A 25,243-nucleotide genomic window follows, 5' to 3' on the forward strand; every position below is an offset into this window, starting at 1 on the left:
CAGTCAGAATGAATATTACCAGTCATTAGTCTCCTCCAGTCAGAATGAATATACCACCACATTAGTCTCCTCCAGTCAGAATGAATATAACCACATTACTCTCCTCTCCTCCAGTCAGAATGAATATCACCTCATTAGTCTCCTCCAGTCAGAATGAATATAACCACATTAGTCTCCTCCAGTCAGAATGAATATAACCACATTAGTTTCCTCTCCTCCAGTCAGAATGAATATAACCACATTAGTCTCCTCCAGTCAGAATGAATATCACCACATTAGTCTCCTCTCCTCCAATCAGAATGAATATAACCACATTAGTTTCCTCTCCTCCAGTCAGAATGAATATCACCACATTAGTCTCTTCTCCTCCAGTCAGAATGATTATTACCGCATTAGTCTCCTCCAGTCAGAATGAATATCACCACATTAGTCTCCTCTCCTCCAATCAGAATGAATATAACCACATTAGTTTCCTCTCCTCCAGTCAGAATGAATATAACCACATTAGTCTCCTCCAGTCAGAATGAATATCACCACATTAGTCTCCTCTCCTCCAATCAGAATAAATATAACCACATTAGTCTCCTCTCCTCCAGTCAGAATGAATTAGTCTCTTCTCCTCCAGTCAGAATGATTATTACCACATTAGTCTCTCCTCCATGAATATCAGAATGAATGAATATTACCACATTAGTCTCCTCCAGTCAGAATGAATATAACCACATTAGTCTCCTCTCCTCCAATCAGAATGAATATTACCACATTAGTCTCCTCCAGTCAGAATGAATATAACCACATTAGTCTCCTCCAGTCAGAATGAATATAACCACATTACTCTCCTCTCCTCCAGTCAGAATGAATATCACCTCATTAGTCTCCTCCAGTCAGAATGAATATAACCACATTATTCTCCTCCAGTCAGAATGAATATAACCACATTACTCTCCTCTCCTCCAGTCAGAATGAATATCACCTCATTAGTCTCCTCCAGTCAGAATGAATATAACCACATTAGTCTCCTCCAGTCAGAATGAATATAACCACATTAGTCTCCTCTCCTCCAATCAGAATGAATATAACCACATTAGTTTCCTCTCCTCCAGTCAGAATGAATATTACCACATTAGTCTCCTCTCCTCCAGTCAGAATGAATATTACCGCATTAGTCTCCTCCAGTCAGAATGAATATCACCACATTAGTCTCCTCTCCTCCAATCAGAATGAATATTACCACATTAGTCTCCTCCAGTCAGAATGAATATAACCACATTAGTCTCCTCTCCTCCAATCAGAATGAATATTACCACATTAGTCTCCTCCAGTCAGAATGAATATAACCACATTAGTCTCCTCCAGTCAGAATGAATATAACCACATTACTCTCCTCTCCTCCAGTCAGAATGAATATCACCTCATTAGTCTCCTCCAGTCAGAATGAATATTACCACATTATTCTCCTCCAGTCAGAATGAATATAACCACATTAGTCTCCTCCAGTCAGAATGAATATAACCACATTAGTCTCCTCTCCTCCAATCAGAATGAATATCACCTCATTAGTCTCCTCCAGTCAGAATGAATATCCATTAGTCTCCTCTCCTCCAATCAGAATGAATATTACCACATTAGTCTCCTCCAGTCAGAATGAATATAACCACATTAGTCTCCTCCAGTCAGAATGAATATAACCACATTACTCTCCTCTCCTCCAGTCAGAATGAATATCACCTCATTAGTCTCCTCCAGTCAGAATGAATATAACCACATTAGTCTCCTCCAGTCAGAATGAATATAACCACATTACTCTCCTCTCCTCCAGTCAGAATGAATATCACCTCATTAGTCTCCTCCAGTCAGAATGAATATAACCACATTACTCTCCTCTCCTCCAGTCAGAATGAATATCACCTCATTAGTCTCCTCCAGTCAGAATGAATATAACCACATTAGTCTCCTCTCCTCCAATCAGAATGAATATAACCACATTAGTTTCCTCTCCTCCAGTCAGAATGAATATAACCACATTAGTCTCCTCCAGTCAGAATGAATATCACCACATTAGTCTCCTCTCCTCCAATCAGAATGAATATAACCACATTAGTTTCCTCTCCTCCAGTCAGAATGAATATCACCACATTAGTCTCTTCTCCTCCAGTCAGAATGATTATTACCGCATTAGTCTCCTCCAGTCAGAATGAATATCACCACATTAGTCTCCTCTCCTCCAATCAGAATGAATATTACCACATTAGTCTCCTCCAGTCAGAATGAATATAACCACATTAGTCTCCTCTCCTCCAATCAGAATGAATATTACCACATTAGTCTCCTCCAGTCAGAATGAATATCACCTCATTAGTCTCCTCCAGTCAGAATGAATATAACCACAGTCTCCTCCAGTCAGAATGAATATAACCACATTACTCTCCTCTCCTCCAGTCAGAATGAATATCACCTCATTAGTCTCCTCCAGTCAGAATGAATATAACCACATTACTCTCCTCTCCTCCAGTCAGAATGAATATCACCTCATTAGTCTCCTCCAGTCAGAATGAATATAACCACATTAGTCTCCTCTCCTCCAATCAGAATGAATATAACCACATTAGTTTCCTCTCGTCCAGTCAGAATGAATATTACCACATTAGTCTCCTCCAGTCAGAATGAATATCACCACATTAGTCTCCTCCAGTCAGAATGAATATAACCACATTATTCTCCTCCAGTCAGAATGAATATAACCACATTACTCTCCTCTCCTCCAGTCAGAATGAATATCACCTCATTAGTCTCCTCCAGTCAGAATGAATATAACCACATTAGTCTCCTCCAGTCAGAATGAATATCACCACATTAGTCTCCTCCAGTCAGAATGAATATCACCACATTAGTCTCCTCTCCTCCAATCAGAATGAATATTACCACATTAGTCTCCTCCAGTCAGAATGAATATAACCACATTAGTCTCCTCCAGTCAGAATGAATATAACCACATTACTCTCCTCTCCTCCAGTCAGAATGAATATCACCTCATTAGTCTCCTCCAGTCAGAATGAATATAACCACATTATTCTCCTCTCCTCCAGTCAGAATGAATATCACCTCATTAGTCTCCTCCAGTCAGAATGAATATTACCACATTAGTCTCCTCCAGTCAGAATGAATATAACCACATTAGTCTCCTCCAGTCAGAATGAATATAACCACATTACTCTCCTCTCCTCCAGTCAGAATGAATATCACCTCATTAGTCTCCTCCAGTCAGAATGAATATAACCACATTATTCTCCTCCAGTCAGAATGAATATAACCACATTACTCTCCTCTCCTCCAGTCAGAATGAATATCACCTCATTAGTCTCCTCCAGTCAGAATGAATATAACCACATTACTCTCCTCTCCTCCAGTCAGAATGAATATCACCTCATTAGTCTCCTCCAGTCAGAATGAATATAACCACATTAGTCTCCTCTCCTCCAATCAGAATGAATATAACCACATTAGTTTCCTCTCCTCCAGTCAGAATGAATATTACCACATTAGTCTCCTCTCCTCCAGTCAGAATGAATATCACCACATTAGTCTCCTCCAATCAGAATGACATTAGTCTCCTCCAGTCAGAATGAATATAACCACATTAGTCTCCTCTCCTCCAATCAGAATGAATATTACCACATTAGTCTCCTCCAGTCAGAATGAATATAACCACATTAGTCTCCTCCAGTCAGAATGAATATAACCACATTACTCTCCTCTCCTCCAGTCAGAATGAATATCACCTCATTAGTCTCCTCCAGTCAGAATGAATATAACCACATTATTCTCCTCCAGTCAGAATGAATATAACCACATTAGTCTCCTCCAGTCAGAATGAATATTACCACATTATTCTCCTCCAGTCAGAATGAATATAACCACATTAGTCTCCTCTCCTCCAGTCAGAATGAATATAACCACATTAGTCTCCTCCAGTCAGAATGAATATAACCACATTACTCTCCTCTCCTCCAGTCAGAATGAATATCACCTCATTAGTCTCCTCCAGTCAGAATGAATATTACCACATTATTCTCCTCCAGTCAGAATGAATATAACCACATTAGTCTCCTCCAGTCAGAATGAATATTACCACATTATACTCCTCCAGTCAGAATGAATATAACCACATTAGTCTCCTCTCCTCCAGTCAGAATGAATATCACCTCATTAGTCTCCTCCAGTCAGAATGAATATAACCACATTAGTCTCCTCTCCTCCAATCAGAATGAATATCACCTCATTAGTCTCCTCCAGTCAGAATGAATATTACCACATTACTCTCCTCTCCTCCAGTCAGAATGAATATCACCTCATTAGTCTCCTCCAGTCAGAATGAATATAACCACATTAGTCTCCTCTCCTCCAATCAGAATGAATATAACCACATTAGTCTCCTCCAGTCAGAATGAATATAACCACATTAGTCTCCTCTCCTCCAATCAGAATGAATATAACCACATTAGTCTCTCCTCCAGTCAGAATGAATATATTAGTCTCCTCCAGTCAGAATGAATATAACCACATTAGTCTCCTCTCCTCCAATCAGAATGAATATAACCACATTAGTCTCCTCCAGTCAGAATGAATATTACCACATTATTCTCCTCCAGTCAGAATGAATATAACCACATTAGTCTCCTCTCCTCCAGTCAGAATGAATATATCATTAGTCTCCTCCAGTCAGAATGAATATTACCACATTACTCTCCTCTCCTCCAGTCAGAATGAATATCACCTCATTAGTCTCCTCCAGTCAGAATGAATATAACCACATTAGTCTCCTCTCCTCCAATCAGAATGAATATTAGCACATTAGTCTCCTCCAGTCAGAATGAATATAACCACATTAGTCTCCTCTCCTCCAATCAGAATGAATATCACCTCATTAGTCTCCTCCAGTCAGAATGAATATAACCACATTATTCTCCTCCAGTCAGAATGAATATAACCACATTACTCTCCTCTCCTCCAGTCAGAATGAATATCACCTCATTAGTCTCCTCCAGTCAGAATGAATATAACCACATTAGTCTCCTCTCCTCCAGTCAGAATGAATATCACCTCATTAGTCTCCTCCAGTCAGAATGAATATAACCACATTAGTCTCCTCTCCTCCAATCAGAATGAATATAACCACATTAGTTTCCTCTCCTCCAGTCAGAATGAATATAACCACATTAGTCTCCTCCAGTCAGAATGAATATCACCACATTAGTCTCCTCTCCTCCAATCAGAATGAATATAACCACATTAGTTTCCTCTCCTCCAGTCAGAATGAATATCACCACATTAGTCTCTTCTCCTCCAGTCAGAATGATTATTACCGCATTAGTCTCCTCCAGTCAGAATGAATATCACCACATTAGTCTCCTCTCCTCCAATCAGAATGAATATTACCACATTAGTCTCCTCCAGTCAGAATGAATATAACCACATTAGTCTCCTCCAGTCAGAATGAATATTACCACATTAGTCTCCTCCAGTCAGAATGAATATAACCACATTAGTCTCCTCCAGTCAGAATGAATATAACCACATTACTCTCCTCTCCTCCAGTCAGAATGAATATCACCTCATTAGTCTCCTCCAGTCAGAATGAATATAACCACATTAGTCTCCTCCAGTCAGAATGAATATCACCACATTAGTCTCCTCCAGTCAGAATGAATATCACCACATTAGTCTCCTCTCCTCCAGTCAGAATGAATATTACCACATTAGTCTCCTCCAGTCAGAATGAATATAACCACATTACTCTCCTCTCCTCCAGTCAGAATGAATATAACCACATTTACTCTCTCTCCTCCAGTCAGAATGAATATCACCTCATTAGTCTCCTCCAGTCAGAATGAATATAACCACATTATTCTCCTCTCTCCAGTCCAGTCAGAATGAATATTACCTCATTAGTCTCCTCCAGTCAGAATGAATATAACCACATTAGTCTCCTCCAGTCAGAATGAATATAACCACATTACTCTCCTCTCCTCCAGTCAGAATGAATATCACCTCATTAGTCTCCTCCAGTCAGAATGAATATAACCACATTATTCTCCTCCAGTCAGAATGAATATAACCACATTACTCTCCTCTCCTCCAGTCAGAATGAATATCACCTCATTAGTCTCCTCCAGTCAGAATGAATATAACCACATTACTCTCCTCTCCTCCAGTCAGAATGAATATCACCTCATTAGTCTCCTCCAGTCAGAATGAATATAACCACATTAGTCTCCTCTCCTCCAATCAGAATGAATATAACCACATTAGTTTCCTCTCCTCCAGTCAGAATGAATATTACCACATTAGTCTCCTCCAGTCAGAATGAATATCACCACATTAGTCTCCTCTCCTCCAATCAGAATGAATATTACCACATTAGTCTCCTCCAGTCAGAATGAATATAACCACATTAGTCTCCTCTCCTCCAATCAGAATGAATATTACCACATTAGTCTCCTCCAGTCAGAATGAATATAACCACATTAGTCTCCTCCAGTCAGAATGAATATAACCACATTACTCTCCTCTCCTCCAGTCAGAATGAATATCACCTCATTAGTCTCCTCCAGTCAGAATGAATATTACCACATTATTCTCCTCCAGTCAGAATGAATATAACCACATTAGTCTCCTCCAGTCAGAATGAATATTACCACATTATTCTCCTCCAGTCAGAATGAATATAACCACATTAGTCTCCTCTCCTCCAGTCGGAATGAATATAACCACATTAGTCTCCTCCAGTCAGAATGAATATAACCACATTACTCTCCTCTCCTCCAGTCAGAATGAATATCACCTCATTAGTCTCCTCCAGTCAGAATGAATATTACCACATTATTCTCCTCCAGTCAGAATGAATATAACCACATTAGTCTCCTCCAGTCAGAATGAATATTACCACATTATCTCCTCCAGTCAGAATGAATATAACCACATTAGTCTCCTCTCCTCCAGTCAGAATGAATATCACCTCATTAGTCTCCTCCAGTCAGAATGAATATAACCACATTAGTCTCCTCTCCTCCAATCAGAATGAATATATCATTAGTCTCCTCCAGTCAGAATGAATATTAGTCTCCTCTCCTCCAGTCAGAATGAATATCACCACATTAGTCTCCTCCAGTCAGAATGAATATAACCACATTAGTCTCCTCTCCTCCAGTCAGAATGAATATTACCACATTAGTCTCCTCCAGTCAGAATGAATATAACCACATTAGTCTCCTCTCCTCCAATCAGAATGAATATAACCACATTAGTCTCCTCTCCTCCAATCAGAATGAATATCACCTCATTAGTCTCCTCCAGTCAGAATGAATATAACCACATTAGTCTCCTCTCCTCCAATCAGAATGAATATAACCACATTAGTCTCCTCCAGTCAGAATGAATATTACCACATTATTCTCCTCCAGTCAGAATGAATATAACCACATTAGTCTCCTCTCCTCCAGTCAGAATGAATATCACCTCATTAGTCTCCTCCAGTCAGAATGAATATTACCACATTACTCTCCTCTCCTCCAGTCAGAATGAATATCACCTCATTAGTCTCCTCCAGTCAGAATGAATATAACCACATTAGTCTCCTCTCCTCCAATCAGAATGAATATTAGCACATTAGTCTCCTCCAGTCAGAATGAATATAACCACATTAGTCTCCTCTCCTCCAATCAGAATGAATATCACCTCATTAGTCTCCTCCAGTCAGAATGAATATAACCACATTATTCTCCTCCAGTCAGAATGAATATAACCACATTACTCTCCTCTCCTCCAGTCAGAATGAATATCACCTCATTAGTCTCCTCCAGTCAGAATGAATATAACCACATTACTCTCCTCTCCTCCAGTCAGAATGAATATCACCTCATTAGTCTCCTCCAGTCAGAATGAATATAACCACATTAGTCTCCTCTCCTCCAATCAGAATGAATATAACCACATTAGTTTCCTCTCCTCCAGTCAGAATGAATATAACCACATTAGTCTCCTCCAGTCAGAATGAATATCACCACATTAGTCTCCTCTCCTCCAATCAGAATGAATATAACCACATTAGTTTCCTCTCCTCCAGTCAGAATGATTATTACCGCATTAGTCTCCTCCAGTCAGAATGAATATCACCACATTAGTCTCCTCTCCTCCAATCAGAATGAATATTACCACATTAGTCTCCTCCAGTCAGAATGAATATAACCACATTAGTCTCCTCTCCTCCAATCAGAATGAATATTACCACATTAGTCTCCTCCAGTCAGAATGAATATAACCACATTAGTCTCCTCCAGTCAGAATGAATATAACCACATTACTCTCCTCTCCTCCAGTCAGAATGAATATCACCTCATTAGTCTCCTCCAGTCAGAATGAATATAACCACAGTCTCCTCCAGTCAGAATGAATATAACCACATTACTCTCCTCTCCTCCAGTCAGAATGAATATCACCTCATTAGTCTCCTCCAGTCAGAATGAATATAACCACAGTCTCCTCCAGTCAGAATGAATATAACCACATTACTCTCCTCTCCTCCAGTCAGAATGAATATCACCTCATTAGTCTCCTCCAGCCAGAATGAATATAACCACATTATTCTCCTCCAGTCAGAATGAATATAACCACATTACTCTCCTCTCCTCCAGTCAGAATGAATATCACCTCATTAGTCTCCTCCAGTCAGAATGAATATAACCACATTACTCTCCTCTCCTCCAGTCAGAATGAATATCACCTCATTAGTCTCCTCCAGTCAGAATGAATATAACCACATTAGTCTCCTCTCCTCCAATCAGAATGAATATAACCACATTAGTTTCCTCTCCTCCAGTCAGAATGAATATAACCACATTAGTCTCCTCCAGTCAGAATGAATATCACCACATTAGTCTCCTCTCCTCCAATCAGAATGAATATAACCACATTAGTTTCCTCTCCTCCAGTCAGAATGAATATCACCACATTAGTCTCTTCTCCTCCAGTCAGAATGATTATTACCGCATTAGTCTCCTCCAGTCAGAATGAATATCACCACATTAGTCTCCTCTCCAATCTCCAGTCAGAATGAATATAACCACATTAGTCTCCTCCAGTCAGAATGAATATAACCACATTACTCTCCTCTCCTCCAGTCAGAATGAATATCACCTCATTAGTCTCCTCCAGTCAGAATGAATATAACCACATTAGTCTCCTCCAGTCAGAATGAATATAACCACATTACTCTCCTCTCCTCCAGTCAGAATGAATATCACCTCATTAGTCTCCTCCAGTCAGAATGAATATAACCACATTAGTCTCCTCCAGTCAGAATGAATATCACCACATTAGTCTCCTCCAGTCAGAATGAATATAACCACATTATTCTCCTCCAGTCAGAATGAATATAACCACATTACTCTCCTCTCCTCCAGTCAGAATGAATATCACCTCATTAGTCTCCTCCAGTCAGAATGAATATAACCACATTAGTCTCCTCCAGTCAGAATGAATATTACCACATTAGTCTCCTCCAGTCAGAATGAATATAACCACATTAGTCTCCTCCAGTCAGAATGAATATTACCACATTAGTCTCCTCCAGTCAGAATGAATATAACCACATTAGTCTCCTCCAGTCAGAATGAATATAACCACATTAGTCTCCTCCAGTCAGAATGAATATAACCACATTACTCTCCTCTCCTCCAGTCAGAATGAATATCACCTCATTAGTCTCCTCCAGTCAGAATGAATATAACCACATTATTCTCCTCTCCTCCAGTCAGAATGAATATCACCTCATTAGTCTCTCCAGTCAGAATGAATATTCCATTAGTCTCCTCCAGTCAGAATGAATATAACCACATTAGTCTCCTCCAGTCAGAATAGTCTCTCTCCTCCAGTCAGAATGAATATCACCTCATTAGTCTCCTCCAGTCAGAATGAATATAACCACATTATTCTCCTCCAGTCAGAATGAATATAACCACATTACTCTCCTCTCCTCCAGTCAGAATGAATATCACCTCATTAGTCTCCTCCAGTCAGAATGAATATAACCACATTAGTCTCCTCCAGTCAGAATGAATATCACCACATTAGTCTCCTCTCCTCCAATCAGAATGAATATTACCACATTAGTCTCCTCCAGTCAGAATGAATATCACCACATTAGTCTCCTCCAGTCAGAATGAATATAACCACATTAGTCTCCTCTCCTCCAGTCAGAATGAATATTACCACATTAGTCTCCTCCAGTCAGAATGAATATAACCACATTAGTCTCCTCCAGTCAGAATGAATATAACCACATTACTCTCCTCCAGTCAGAATGAATATCACCTCATTAGTCTCCTCCAGTCAGAATGAATATACCACATTATTCTCCTCCCAGAATGAATATAACCACATTAGTCTCCTCTCCTCCAGTCAGAATGAATATAACCACATTAGTCTCCTCCAGTCAGAATGAATATAACCACATTACTCTCCTCTCCTCCAGTCAGAATGAATATCACCTCATTAGTCTCCTCCAGTCAGAATGAATATTACCACATTATTCTCCTCCAGTCAGAATGAATATAACCACATTAGTCTCCTCCAGTCAGAATGAATATTACCACATTATTCTCCTCCAGTCAGAATGAATATAACCACATTAGTCTCCTCTCCTCCAGTCAGAATGAATATCACCTCATTAGTCTCCTCCAGTCAGAATGAATATAACCACATTAGTCTCCTCTCCTCCAATCAGAATGAATATTACCACATTAGTCTCCTCCAGTCAGAATGAATATAACCACATTAGTCTCCTCTCCTCCAATCAGAATGAATATCACCTCATTAGTCTCCTCCAGTCAGAATGAATATAACCACATTAGTCTCCTCTCCTCCAATCAGAATGAATATTACCACATTAGTCTCCTCCAGTCAGAATGAATATAACCACATTAGTCTCCTCCAGTCAGAATGAATATAACCACATTACTCTCCTCTCCTCCAGTCAGAATGAATATCACCTCATTAGTCTCCTCCAGTCAGAATGAATATAACCACATTAGTCTCCTCCAGTCAGAATGAATATAACCACATTACTCTCCTCTCCTCCAGTCAGAATGAATATCACCTCATTAGTCTCCTCCAGTCAGAATGAATATAACCACATTAGTCTCCTCCAGTCAGAATGAATATAACCACATTACTCTCCTCTCCTCCAGTCAGAATGAATATCACCTCATTAGTCTCCTCCAGTCAGAATGAATATAACCACATTAGTCTCCTCCAGTCAGAATGAATATTACCACATTATTCTCCTCCAGTCAGAATGAATATAACCACATTAGTCTCCTCCAGTCAGAATGAATATAACCACATTATTCTCCTCCAGTCAGAATGAATATAACCACATTAGTCTCCTCCAGTCAGAATGAATATTACCACATTATTCTCCTCCAGTCAGAACGAATATTACCACATTACTCTCCTCTCCTCCAGTCAGAATGAATATCACCTCATTAGTCTCCTCCAGTCAGAATGAATATAACCACATTAGTCTCCTCTCCTCCAATCAGAATGAATATTACCACATTAGTCTCCTCCAGTCAGAATGAATATAACCACATTAGTCTCCTCTCCTCCAATCAGAATGAATATCACCTCATTAGTCTCCTCCAGTCAGAATGAATATAACCACATTAGTCTCCTCTCCTCCAATCAGAATGAATATTACCACATTAGTCTCCTCCAGTCAGAATGAATATAACCACATTAGTCTCCTCCAGTCAGAATGAATATAACCACATTACTCTCCTCTCCTCCAGTCAGAATGAATATAACCTCATTAGTCTCCTCCAGTCAGAATGAATATAACCACATTAGTCTCCTCCAGTCAGAATGAATATAACCACATTACTCTCCTCTCCTCCAGTCAGAATGAATATCACCTCATTAGTCTCCTCCAGTCAGAATGAATATAACCACATTAGTCTCCTCCAGTCAGAATGAATATAACCACATTACTCTCCTCTCCTCCAGTCAGAATGAATATCACCTCATTAGTCTCCTCCAGTCAGAATGAATATAACCACATTATTCTCCTCCAGTCAGAATGAATATAACCACATTAGTCTCCTCCAGTCAGAATGAATATTACCACATTATTCTCCTCCAGTCAGAATGAATATTACCACATTATTCTCCTCCAGTCAGAATGAATATAACCACATTAGTCTCCTCTCCTCCAGTCAGAATGAATATCACCTCATTAGTCTCCTCCAGTCAGAATGAATATTACCACATTATTCTCCTCCAGTCAGAATGAATATAACCACATTAGTCTCCTCCAGTCAGAATGAATATTACCACATTATTCTCCTCCAGTCAGAATGAATATAACCACATTAGTCTCCTCTCCTCCAGTCAGAATGAATATCACCTCATTAGTCTCCTCCAGTCAGAATGAATATTACCACATTACTCTCCTCTCCTCCAGTCAGAATGAATATCACCTCATTAGTCTCCTCCAGTCAGAATGAATATAACCACATTAGTCTCCTCTCCTCCAATCAGAATGAATATTACCACATTAGTCTCCTCCAGTCAGAATGAATATAACCACATTAGTCTCCTCTCCTCCAATCAGAATGAATATCACCTCATTAGTCTCCTCCAGTCAGAATGAATATAACCACATTAGTCTCCTCTCCTCCAATCAGAATGAATATTACCACATTAGTCTCCTCCAGTCAGAATGAATATAACCACATTACTCTCCTCTCCTCCAGTCAGAATGAATATCACCTCATTAGTCTCCTCCAGTCAGAATGAATATAACCACATTAGTCTCCTCCAGTCAGAATGAATATAACCACATTACTCTCCTCTCCTCCAGTCAGAATGAATATCACCTCATTAGTCTCCTCCAGTCAGAATGAATATAACCACAGTCTCCTCCAGTCAGAATGAATATAACCACATTACTCTCCTCTCCTCCAGTCAGAATGAATATCACCTCATTAGTCTCCTCCAGCCAGAATGAATATAACCACATTATTCTCCTCCAGTCAGAATGAATATAACCACATTACTCTCCTCTCCTCCAGTCAGAATGAATATCACCTCATTAGTCTCCTCCAGTCAGAATGAATATAACCACATTACTCTCCTCTCCTCCAGTCAGAATGAATATCACCTCATTAGTCTCCTCCAGTCAGAATGAATATAACCACATTAGTCTCCTCTCCTCCAGTCAGAATGAATATCACCACATTAGTCTCTTCTCCTCCAGTCAGAATGATTATTACCGCATTAGTCTCCTCCAGTCAGAATGAATATCACCACATTAGTCTCCTCTCCTCCAATCAGAATGAATATTACCACATTAGTCTCCTCCAGTCAGAATGAATATAACCACATTAGTCTCCTCTCCTCCAATCAGAATGAATATTACCACATTAGTCTCCTCCAGTCAGAATGAATATAACCACATTAGTCTCCTCCAGTCAGAATGAATATAACCACATTACTCTCCTCTCCTCCAGTCAGAATGAATATCACCTCATTAGTCTCCTCCAGTCAGAATGAATATAACCACAGTTTCCTCCAGTCAGAATGAATATAACCAAATTACTCTCCTCTCCTCCAGTCAGAATGAATATCACCTCATTAGTCTCCTCCAGCCAGAATGAATATAACCACATTATTCTCCTCCAGTCAGAATGAATATAACCACATTACTCTCCTCTCCTCCAGTCAGAATGAATATCACCTCATTAGTCTCCTCCAGTCAGAATGAATATAACCACATTACTCTCCTCTCCTCCAGTCAGAATGAATATCACCTCATTAGTCTCCTCCAGTCAGAATGAATATAACCACATTAGTCTCCTCTCCTCCAATCAGAATGAATATAACCACATTAGTTTCCTCTCGTCCAGTCAGAATGAATATTACCACATTAGTCTCCTCCAGTCAGAATGAATATCACCACATTAGTCTCCTCCAGTCAGAATGAATATAACCACATTATTCTCCTCCAGTCAGAATGAATATAACCACATTACTCTCCTCTCCTCCAGTCAGAATGAATATCACCTCATTAGTCTCCTCCAGTCAGAATGAATATAACCACATTAGTCTCCTCCAGTCAGAATGAATATCACCACATTAGTCTCCTCCAGTCAGAATGAATATCACCACATTAGTCTCCTCTCCTCCAATCAGAATGAATATTACCACATTAGTCTCCTCCAGTCAGAATGAATATAACCACATTACTCTCCTCTCCTCCAGTCAGAATGAATATAACCACATTACTCTCCTCTCCTCCAGTCAGAATGAATATCACCTCATTAGTCTCCTCCAGTCAGAATGAATATAACCACATTATTCTCCTCTCCTCCAGTCAGAATGAATATCACCTCATTAGTCTCCTCCAGTCAGAATGAATATTACCACATTAGTCTCCTCCAGTCAGAATGAATATAACCACATTAGTCTCCTCCAGTCAGAATGAATATAACCACATTACTCTCCTCTCCTCCAGTCAGAATGAATATCACCTCATTAGTCTCCTCCAGTCAGAATGAATATAACCACATTATTCTCCTCCAGTCAGAATGAATATAACCACATTACTCTCCTCTCCTCCAGTCAGAATGAATATCACCTCATTAGTCTCCTCCAGTCAGAATGAATATAACCACATTACTCTCCTCTCCTCCAGTCAGAATGAATATCACCTCATTAGTCTCCTCCAGTCAGAATGAATATAACCACATTAGTCTCCTCTCCTCCAATCAGAATGAATATAACCACATTAGTTTCCTCTCCTCCAGTCAGAATGAATATTACCACATTAGTCTCCTCTCCTCCAGTCAGAATGAATATTACCGCATTAGTCTCCTCCAGTCAGAATGAATATCACCACATTAGTCTCCTCTCCTCCAATCAGAATGAATATTACCACATTAGTCTCCTCCAGTCAGAATGAATATAACCACATTAGTCTCCTCTCCTCCAATCAGAATGAATATTACCACATTAGTCTCCTCCAGTCGGAATGAATATAACCACATTAGTCTCCTCCAGTCAGAATGAATATTACCACATTATTCTCCTCCAGTCAGAATGAATATAACCACATTAGTCTCCTCTCCTCCAGTCAGAATGAATATCACCTCATTAGTCTCCTCCAGTCAGAATGAATATTACCACATTATTCTCCTCCAGTCAGAATGAATATAACCACATTAGTCTCCTCTCCTCCAGTCAGAATGAATATCACCTCATTAGTCTCCTCCAGTCAGAATGAATATTACCACATTAGTCTCCTCTCCTCCAGTCAGAATGAATATCACCTCATTAGTCTCCTCCAGTCAGAATGAATATTACCACATTATTCTCCTCCAGTCAGAATGAATAATACCACATTATTCTCCTCCAGTCAGAATGAATATAACCACATTAGTCTCCTCTCCTCCAGTCAGAATGAATATCACCTCATTAGTCTCCTCCAGTCAGAATGAATATTACCACATTACTCTCCTCTCCTCCAGTCAGAATGAATATCACCTCATTAGTCTCCTCCAGTCAGAATGAATATAACCACATTAGTCTCCTCTCCTCCAATCAGAATGAATATTACCACATTAGTCTCCTCCAGTCAGAATGAATATAACCACATTAGTCTCCTCTCAGAATGAATATCACCTCATTAGTCTCCTCCAGTCAGAATGAATATAACCACATTAGTCTCCTCTCCTCCAATCAGAATGAATATTACCACATTAGTCTCCTCCAGTCAGAATGAATATAACCACATTAGTCTCCTCCAGTCAGAATGAATATAACCACATTACTCTCCTCTCCTCCAGTCAGAATGAACATCACCTCATTAGTCTCCTCCAGTCAGAATGAATATAACCACATTAGTCTCCTCCAGTCAGAATGAATATAACCACATTACTCTCCTCTCCTCCAGTCAGAATGAATATCACCTCATTAGTCTCCTCCAGTCAGAATGAATATAACCACATTATTCTCCTCCAGTCAGAATGAATATAACCACATTACTCTCCTCTCCTCCAGTCAGAATGAATATCACCTCATTAGTCTCCTCCAGTCAGAATGAATATAACCACATTACTCTCCTCTCCTCCAGTCAGAATGAATATCACCTCATTAGTCTCCTCCAGTCAGAATGAATATAACCACATTATTCTCCTCTCCTCCAGTCAGAATGAATATCACCTCATTAGTCTCCTCCAGTCAGAATGAATATAACCACATTAGTCTCCTCCAGTCAGAATGAATATTACCACATTAGTCTCCTCCAGTCAGAATGAATATAACCACATTAGTCTCCTCCAGTCAGAATGAATATTACCACATTAGTCTCCTCCAGTCAGAATGAATATAACCACATTAGTCTCCTCCAGTCAGAATGAATATCACCTCATTAGTCTCCTCCAGTCAGAATGAATATAACCACATTACTCTCTCTCCTCCAGTCAGAATGAATATAACCACATTAGTCTCCTCCAGTCAGAATGAATATAACCACATTAGTCTCCTCCAGTCAGAATGAATATAACCACATTACTCTCCTCTCCTCCAGTCAGAATGAATATCACCTCATTAGTCTCCTCCAGTCAGAATGAATATAACCACATTACTCTCCTCTCCTCCAGTCAGAATGAATATCACCTCATTAGTCTCCTCCAGTCAGAATGAATATAACCACATTATTCTCCTCTCCTCCAGTCAGAATGAATATAACCACATTATTCTCCTCTCCTCCAGTCAGAATGAATAACCACATTAGGAGGGCTGATGAGCATTGTTGGTGGTGCCCATTGAACCACTCTCTCTCGCTCCCACGTTTCCTCTCTCTCTCTCTATTCCTCCCTCTCACCCTTTCTATCCCCCTCTGTCCCTCCTGTCCCTCTCCCTTCTTGGCCAGCTCACTGAAGTTGATCTAATTGAGTACAGCATTTCTCCAGGGGGACATAAAAAGCCATGGCGATTAGAGTCAAGTCATGCTCAGTTTTATATTAACAGTGTGAGTAAAGGCGGGTGGGGGACTTCAAAGCGTCCTTTCAGAATGGGATTTTCAGCTTAAATCCACATAAGGAAAAACTGTCACCACTGGTCTGGTTTTTTTCTCTCTTAAAGGGGCATTCGGAATCGTCCCTTTAGAAACAACACAAACGCAACACAAAGCGCAGCCTAGAACACAATTTTCATGCATAAGGAGATTAAACTCTTTACCAGAGTGACAACAGTGTGTCACTATGTTAAATTTGCTTTGAATGGGACTTAACTTGTGGTTCACAGTTTTGGGTTAATGTTATGATCTTGGACTCTTACTCCTTAGAATTTGGATTCACAAATTCTCACGTTATCGTCCCGTTGACATGGAATAGGAGATTGACCAGGCCTACCTCCATCACTATGGATAAAGCCTAAAAGGCCAGCATCCCGGAGTCGCCTCTTCACTGCTGATGTTGAGACTGGTGTTTTGCGGGTACTATTTAATGAAGATGCCAATTGAGGACTTGAGAGGCGTCTGTTTCTCAAACTAGACACTCTAATGTACTATCTCAAGGCCATCAGACTGTTAAACAGCCACCACATTGAGTGGCTGCTGCCAACACACTGACTCAACTCCAGCCACTTTAATAATGGGAATTGTGTGTATAAGACAGTAGTTTTGGAATTGTTAGTTAGATTACTTGTTGGTTATTACTGCATTGTCGGAACTAGAAGCACAAGCATTTCGCTACACTCGCATTAACATCTGCTAACCATGTGTATGTGACAAATAAAATTTGATTTGATTTGGTGATTTGATTTGATTTTGCTCTGACATGTACTGTCAACTGTGTGACCGTATATAGACAGGTGTGTGCCTTTGTCTAATTAATAGAATTTACCACAGGTGGACTCCAATAAAGTTGTAGAAATATTACAGGATGATAATGATCAATGGAAACAGGATGCACATGAGCTCAATTTCAAGTCATAGCAAAGGATCTGAATTCTTATGTAAATAAGGTATCGGTTTTTTTTATATATAAATGTGCAACAATTCTAAAAACCTGGTTTTGCTTTGTCATTATGGCGTATTGTGTGTGGATTGATGATGTTTTAAAAATGTAATTACATTTAGAATAAGGCTATAAAGTCATTTTTGGGGAAAAAGTCAAGGGGTCTGAATACTTCCTAAATGCACTGTACATGTACAGTAGGTATGAAAAAAGTGACTATGAATAGATAATAAACAGCGAGTAGCAGCAACGTAAAAAGGGGTCAAGCATTTGCATAACTGTTTAGCAGTCTTATGACTTGCGGGTAGAAGCGGTTAAGGAGCCTTTTGGACCCAGACTTGGTGCTCCGGTACCGCTTGCCTGGCTCCAGTGATGTACTGGCCCGTACACGCTGCCCTCTGTTGCGCCTTGTGGTCAGATGCCGAGCAGTTTTCATACCAAGCGGTGATGAAACCAGTCAGGATGCTCTCAATGGTGTAGACATCGAATTCGTTGAGAATCTGAAGACCCATGCCAAATCTTTTCAGTCTCCTGAGGGGAAATAGGCGTTGTCATGAACGCTGTTGACGCACTTATTGATGAAGCCGGTGACTGATATGGCATACTCCCCAATGCCTTCGGCTGAATCCCGGAACATATTCCAGTCTGTGCTCTTAAAACAGTCCTGTATCTTAGCATCCGCGTCATCTGACCAATTCCGTATTGATCGAGTACTTCCTATGCTTGAGTTTTTGCTTGTAATCAGGAATCAGGAGGATAGAATTATGGTCAGATTTGCCAAATGGAGGACAAGGGAGAGTTTTGTACGCGTCTCTGTGTGTGGAGTGAAGGTGGTCTAGAGTTTTGTATGCGTCTCTGTGTGTGGAGTGAAGGTGGTCTAGAGTTTTGTACGCGTCTCTGTGTGTGGAGTGAAGGTGGTCTAGAGTTTTGTATGCGTCTCTGTGTGTGGAGTGAAGGTGGTCTAGAGTTTTGTACGCGTCTCTGTGTGTGGAGTGAAGGTGGTCTAGAGTTTTGTACGCGTCTCTGTGTGTGGAGTGAAGGTGGTCTAGAGTTTTGTACGCGTCTCTGTGTGTGGAGTGAAGGTGGTCTAGAGTTTTGTACGCGTCTCTGTGTGTGGAGTGAAGGTGGTCTAGAGTTTTGTACGCGTCTCTGTGTGTGGAGTGAAGGTGGTCTAGAGTTTTGTACGCGTCTCTGTGTGTGGAGTGAAGGTGGTCTAGAGTTTTGTACGCGTCTCTGTGTGTGGAGTGAAGGTGGTCTGTCTCTGTGTGGAGTGAAGGTGGTCTAGAGTTTTGTACGCGTCTCTGTGTGTGGAGTGAAGGTGGTCTAGAGTTTTGTACGCGTCTCTGTGTGTGGAGTGAACGTGGTCTAGAGTTTTGTACGCGTCTCTGTGTGTGGAGTGAAGGTGGTCTAGAGTTTTGTACGCGTCTCTGTGTGTGGAGTGAAGGTGGTCTAGAGTTTTGTACGCGTCTCTGTGTGTGGAGTGAAGGTGGTCTAGAGTTTTGTACGCGTCTCTGTGTGTGGAGTGAAGGTGGTCTAGAGTTTTGTACGCGTCTCTGTGTGTGGAGTGAACGTGGTCTAGAGTTTTGTACGCGTCTCTGTGTGTGGAGTGAAGGTGGTCTAGAGTTTTGTACGCGTCTCTGTGTGTGGAGTGAAGGTGGTCTAGAGTGTTGTACGCGTCTCTGTGTGTGGAGTGAAGGTGGTCTAGAGTGTCTGAAGGTGGTCTAGAGTTTTGCACGCGTCTGTGTGTGGAAGGTGGTCTAGAGTTTTGTACGCGTCTCTGTGTGTGGAGTGAAGGTGGTCTAGAGTTTTGTACGCGTCTCTGTGTGTGGAGTGAAGGTGGTCTAGAGTTTTGTACGCGTCTCTGTGTGTGGAGTGAAGGTGGTCTAGAGTTTTGTACGCGTCTCTGTGTGTGGAGTGAAGGTGGTCTAGAGTTTTGTACGCGTCTCTGTGTGTGGAGTGAAGGTGGTTTAGAGTTTTTTTCCCCTCTGGTTGCACATGTGACATGCTGGTAGAAATGAGGGAAAATGGATTTAAGCATTCCTGAAGTCCCCGGCAACTAGCAGCCCCACTTCTGGGTGAACATTCTCTTGTTTGCTTATGGCCTTATACAGCTCGTTGAGTGTGGTCTTAGTGCCAGCATCGGTTTGTGGTGGTAAATAGACTACTATGGAAAATATAGATGGAAACTCTCTTGGTAAAGAGTGTTGTCTACAGCTTATCATAAGGTACTCTACCTCAGTATTGATTGAGGTACTCAACAGGTATTGCTTTCTGGAATGGTTGATGGTTATTAGATGGCTGTCTATGGTTAGGTGGGTGTTCTAGTGCCCACCTCTTTCTCCTGTCTTGCTACTGGGGTCTGCTCATCAGTCCCGGTGCTGTTCTTCAGGCTGGATTTGAGGAATATCTACAGTATGGAAATAAAAGAGTGGTAAGAAAGAGACGGGGGGAGAGAGTGAGGAAAAGGTAACACTTATCTGCCCTCAACACACATGGGAACCCTCCCTTACACTTACCGGAGACAAGGGGATAGGGTTCTCTCTCAAATACCTGGGGTTCTCAATCTGCAAGAGAACAAGAAAAGAAACAGAAAAAAAAACTTTACTTATTTTGCATCTCCTCCTTTTTCTCAAGACAAGGCTCCACCGCACACACACACACACACACACACACACACACACACACACACACACACGTCCCTCCCGACCTCCGCCCTCGGTTTGTCTTAAACAATACAGGACTTCAAACTTCAAAGGCCAGCACTTAACACACAGTTAGTTTCTTCCCTCAGCTCTGACTGTTTACAGAAAGGGAATACCTCGGGCCACTTCAAGGCATTGTGTGTGTTCAGCTCAGCTAGGCCCATTTCCGCTTGGCTCCTCTTTCTGCCAGTCAGCCCTTTTGTCAACCCCTGTTACTCCGTAAGCTATCCATGACGCGTCTATTGGCCCAGAGAGACAGATGTGTATACATACTCCCTCACCAAACACGCCCGCTCTGTCCCCTTTGATTACACAGGGAAGAAAAAACACAATGAGACTGAAGAGACGGCTAACAGGAACGACAACTCTGACGTCAGCCCACCTTAGAGTGTGTTAAGACACAAGTGGACTGACTGACATGGCTATGGAGTAAAACCATCAATGGTTCAACTCTGTTAGGGGATTAAGCCGGGAGGAGAAACTGTACTGTAGTGAGTCGACGGTTTCATCTAATTTCATTCTCCTTCTTCTCCTTTCCTCTTGTTGTGAGTGACCTCCTTATTTCTCTATGAACTTCCCAGGCAGCTTCACACTGTGGAAGACAGCTGCAAGGGAGCAGGCGGGATCACAGCCTTCTGAAACAGAGATCATCTGACTTTGTAGATGACAACAAATGACAGAGAGAGAGAGAGGAAAGAGTTCTACAGCTAAGGCTCAAAGGGCCAGGGAGGGGCGAAGGACGGGAGTAGAGTGTGTGTGTGAGTGTGTGTGTGTGTGTGTGTTAGTGCGTGTTTTCTCTATGGTGTGAAGGTTCAAGTTGGTGAGCTCATTCAGTAATCCTAAATGAATGGGGGACTGAGGCCTGTTTGAAGGCCCAGAGCTGGAGACCAAACTGGTCTGAACTAAATGACATGTCAGTAAGACAGTGGACATCCAGTATACTCCAGAACGACCAATCATTCAATACTAAACAGGCAGTGGCTGGACAAACCTCTGCCCTCTGAGCATAGAGCTGGTGCAGAGAAACACTTTTGTTTAACCTCTGACACCCAGTTCAGCAAATCAGGCTTATAAATAAAAGTGATTATAAAGTCTTAACAACATTTTTGAATACTGAAAGACGTCCCACACTTACCTCCCTCTCTGTGGAGCGGAGCGGCCCACATCCAACTCTGACCATGGGAGGCCCACATGCCAAGGCTTGCAGGGCAGGGCCAGACCAGACATTGGTGGTGAAACATAAACTGGTGCTAGACTAAACTAAAGTGTGTGTTTGCTTGTGATGTCTGCCCAGCACTGGTACTGGATCCTGTCTGTGGCATTCTCCCTGACAAGGACAGATCGATGAGGCGGCCGCAGACAGAGGAGAGAAGAGAGGAGAGAGGAGAAGAAAGGAGAGCCACTCCACATCAAGGACCTACCGCTCAAGCCAAACAAACACACGTTGTGATGCATCACTTCCTAACGTTGACCCAACGTTGGGCAACAGGTCTGTGAGGTAGACAGGGACAATCGACTGGACTATGAGGGGAAAGACTGCGGTTGTTCTGTTCTCTCCTAAAGGTGAGAGGGAGAGACCTGGCTAGGTGGCTAGATGGCTCTGGGGTACAGACATTTCAAAGAGGATACCAGAAAAGTTTAAACAAAGCATGACCAGGCAAGACAGAATTACATTGAGGCAGCAGAGAATGCTGCAGACAGCTAGTAGTTTCAGCCACTGCAACCAAACATCCTGCTCTTCACTCACAGCCACACAGCTTAACTATGTCTATGTTCCACAGTGCAGAGAGCACAGCCACACAGCTTAACTCTGTCTATGTTCCACAGTGCAGAGAGCACAGCCACACAGCTAAACTCTGTCTATGTTCCACAGTGCAGAGAGCACAGCCACACAGCTTAACTCTGTCTATGTTCCACAGTGCAGAGAGCACAGCCACACAGCTTAACTCTGTCTATGTTCCACAGTGCAGAGAGCACAGCCACACAGCTTAACTCTGTCTATGTTCCACAGTGCAGAGAGCACAGCCACACAGCTTAACTCTGTCTATGTTCCACAGTGCAGAGAGCACAGCCACACAGCTTAACTCTGTCTATGTTCCACAGTGCAGAGAGCACAGCCACACAGCTTAACTCTGTCTATGTTCCACAGTGCAGAGAGCACAGCCACACAGCTTAACTCTGTCTATGTTCCACAGTGCAGAGTACAACCACCTGTAGATCTATTATAGATGATGCTTGTGGTAGTGGAGGCTAGGGGAGCATTGCCAAGCACACTGCCTCTTATCATTATCACTACCACAACACAGAGCAGAGCAGGGCTTCACGTCCCCGTCTGATACAGGGAGAGAGAGATGAGAGAGAATCATCAACTTCATCAAAAAAGAGAGAGACCCGTACAGGTGGAGGGGGAGAGAGAGGGAGAGAGAGGGAGAGAGAAAGAATAAATAAGAGAATAAAGACAACATCAGTGTACTGCTTATCTCTCCCAGGTCCAGTGACTCTCCAGACACAGGAGATAAGACAGGAACACATCTAAAGACTCTCAGTCTCCCTCTCCTCCTTCCTCCTCCTCCTCATCCTCCTCTAGCCCTCATCTCACTGCTCTCTGACTGTATCCCTGTGGTCTGACAGACACTGCAGCTGTGTAGGTGCTAGTCAGTAGTTGTGTGTCAGTGTGACAGGCAACGTGTAGTCTACTGGGCATGGGGTACTCTCTCATCCAATGGTGGTATATTTCATACAACCAGCCTGGAACTGGCTGTGACTGCAATATGCTTCTCAGGCGTCTAGGGCTTCCCCTCTGCTTCAAACAAGCAGGAATTGTAATCCAAACCCTGGTGTGAGAGGCCTATATACTGTACTTACGATGTTTACAGACATGGAATAAATTAGGGACAATTTTTAGCAGGACACAACGTTTTGGGACATTCAGACAGAAATACAGTATATAACCTAAAGTATGTGGACACCTTCTCATCAAACATCTCATTCCAAAATCATGGACATTAACATGGAGTTGGTCCCCCCTTTGCTGCTATAATGGCCTCCACTCTTCTGGGAAGGTTTTCCACTAAATGTTGGAACACTGCTGCGGGGACTTGCTTCCACTCAGCCACAAGAGCATTAGTGAGTTCGGGCCCTGATGTTGGGCGATTAGGCCTGGCTCGCAGTCAGCGTTCCAATTCATCCCAAAGGTGTTCAATGGGGTTGAGGTCAAGGCTCTGTGCAGGCCAGTCAAGTTCTTCTCCACATATTTCGACAAACCATTTCTGTATGGACCTCGCTTTGTGCACTGGGGCATTGTCATGCTGAAACAGGAAAGGGCCTTCCCCAAATGGTTGCCACAAAGTCGGAAGCACAGAATAGTCTTAACACCACACCAGCCGACGCTTGGCATTGGTCTTAGGCTTGTGTGCAGCTGCTCGGCCATGGAAACCCATTTCATGAAGCTACCGACGAACAGCTAGGCTGCTGACATTGCTTCCAGAAGCAGTTTGGAACTCGGTAGTGTTGCAACCGAGGACAGTGTTGCTCCTAGACGTTTCCACTTCACAATAACAGCACTTACAGTTAACCAGGGCAGCTCTAGCAGGGAAGAAATGTGGCAAAATGACTAGTTGGAAAGGTGGCATCCTATGACGGTGCCACATTGAAATTACTGAGCTCTTCGTTAAGGCCATTCTACTGCCATGTTTGTCTATGGAGATTCCATGGCGGTGTGCTCGATTTTATACACAATTAGCAATGGGTGTGGCTGAAATAGCCGTATCCACTCATTTGAAGGGGTGTCCACATACTTTTGTATATATAGCACAGGAGGTTGGTGGCACCTTATTTTGGGGAGGACGGGCTCGTGGTCATGGCTGGAGCGGAATAAGTGCAATGGTCTCAAATACATTGATACCATTTAATTTGCTCTGTTCCAGCCATTATTATGAACCGTCCTCCCCTCAGCAGCCTCCAGTGATATTTTGTGTATGTTATGCATGCTTATCGGACTAGAATATGGAATCATGTTGGCTCTATTCGTGGCATTTCTATCTGCCACGTTCAACAACGTTTGGCTACTGAATGTGGCCCTGGCAGACATACCCCCAGGTTCCAGCTGTTGAGGCGAGCTTCCAGGTCACTGTCGTCAGGAGACGGCACCACTGGCTTCCTGTGGCCATCCACCTAGGGACCAAAGAGAATAGGTAATACTGAGTGTGGGACAACAAGTGCACATACTGTTCAGTAGGGTGTGTTGTATTCTTATCCCTCAGCCCCACCCAACTGCTTCTCCAACCCTTCTTTACTATACTCTCCTCCCTTCCATTCCCCTTTCTTACTCTCCTCTCTCCTTTCCTCCATTCTCCTTCCTTACTCTCCTCCCCCCACCCTCCTCCATTCTCCTTCCTTACTCTCCTCTCTCCTTTCCTCCATTCTCCTTCCTTACTCTCCTCCCCCCACCCTCCTCCATTCTCCTTC

General features: G+C 42.0%; 1 protein-coding gene across 1 annotated transcript in view; it reads right to left on the reverse strand.

Annotated features, from left to right (window-relative positions):
- LOC135570113 (centrosomal protein of 112 kDa-like) overlaps window positions 1-25,243 on the reverse strand; it is a 101,025-nt gene that overhangs the window by 60,990 nt on the left and 14,792 nt on the right. The window contains exons 6-8 of the mRNA XM_065016183.1: window positions 24,869-24,949; window positions 20,591-20,638; window positions 20,407-20,481 (exon numbers count right to left, since the gene is read on the reverse strand). Of these exons, the coding sequence (XP_064872255.1) occupies window positions 20,407-20,481; window positions 20,591-20,638; window positions 24,869-24,949 (204 nt within the window). The remainder of the gene's footprint in view (window positions 1-20,406; window positions 20,482-20,590; window positions 20,639-24,868; window positions 24,950-25,243) is intronic.

Source organism: Oncorhynchus nerka, unplaced genomic scaffold, assembly GCF_034236695.1.
Source record: "Oncorhynchus nerka isolate Pitt River unplaced genomic scaffold, Oner_Uvic_2.0 unplaced_scaffold_1098, whole genome shotgun sequence".
Classification (NCBI taxonomy): Eukaryota; Metazoa; Chordata; class Actinopteri; order Salmoniformes; family Salmonidae; genus Oncorhynchus; species Oncorhynchus nerka.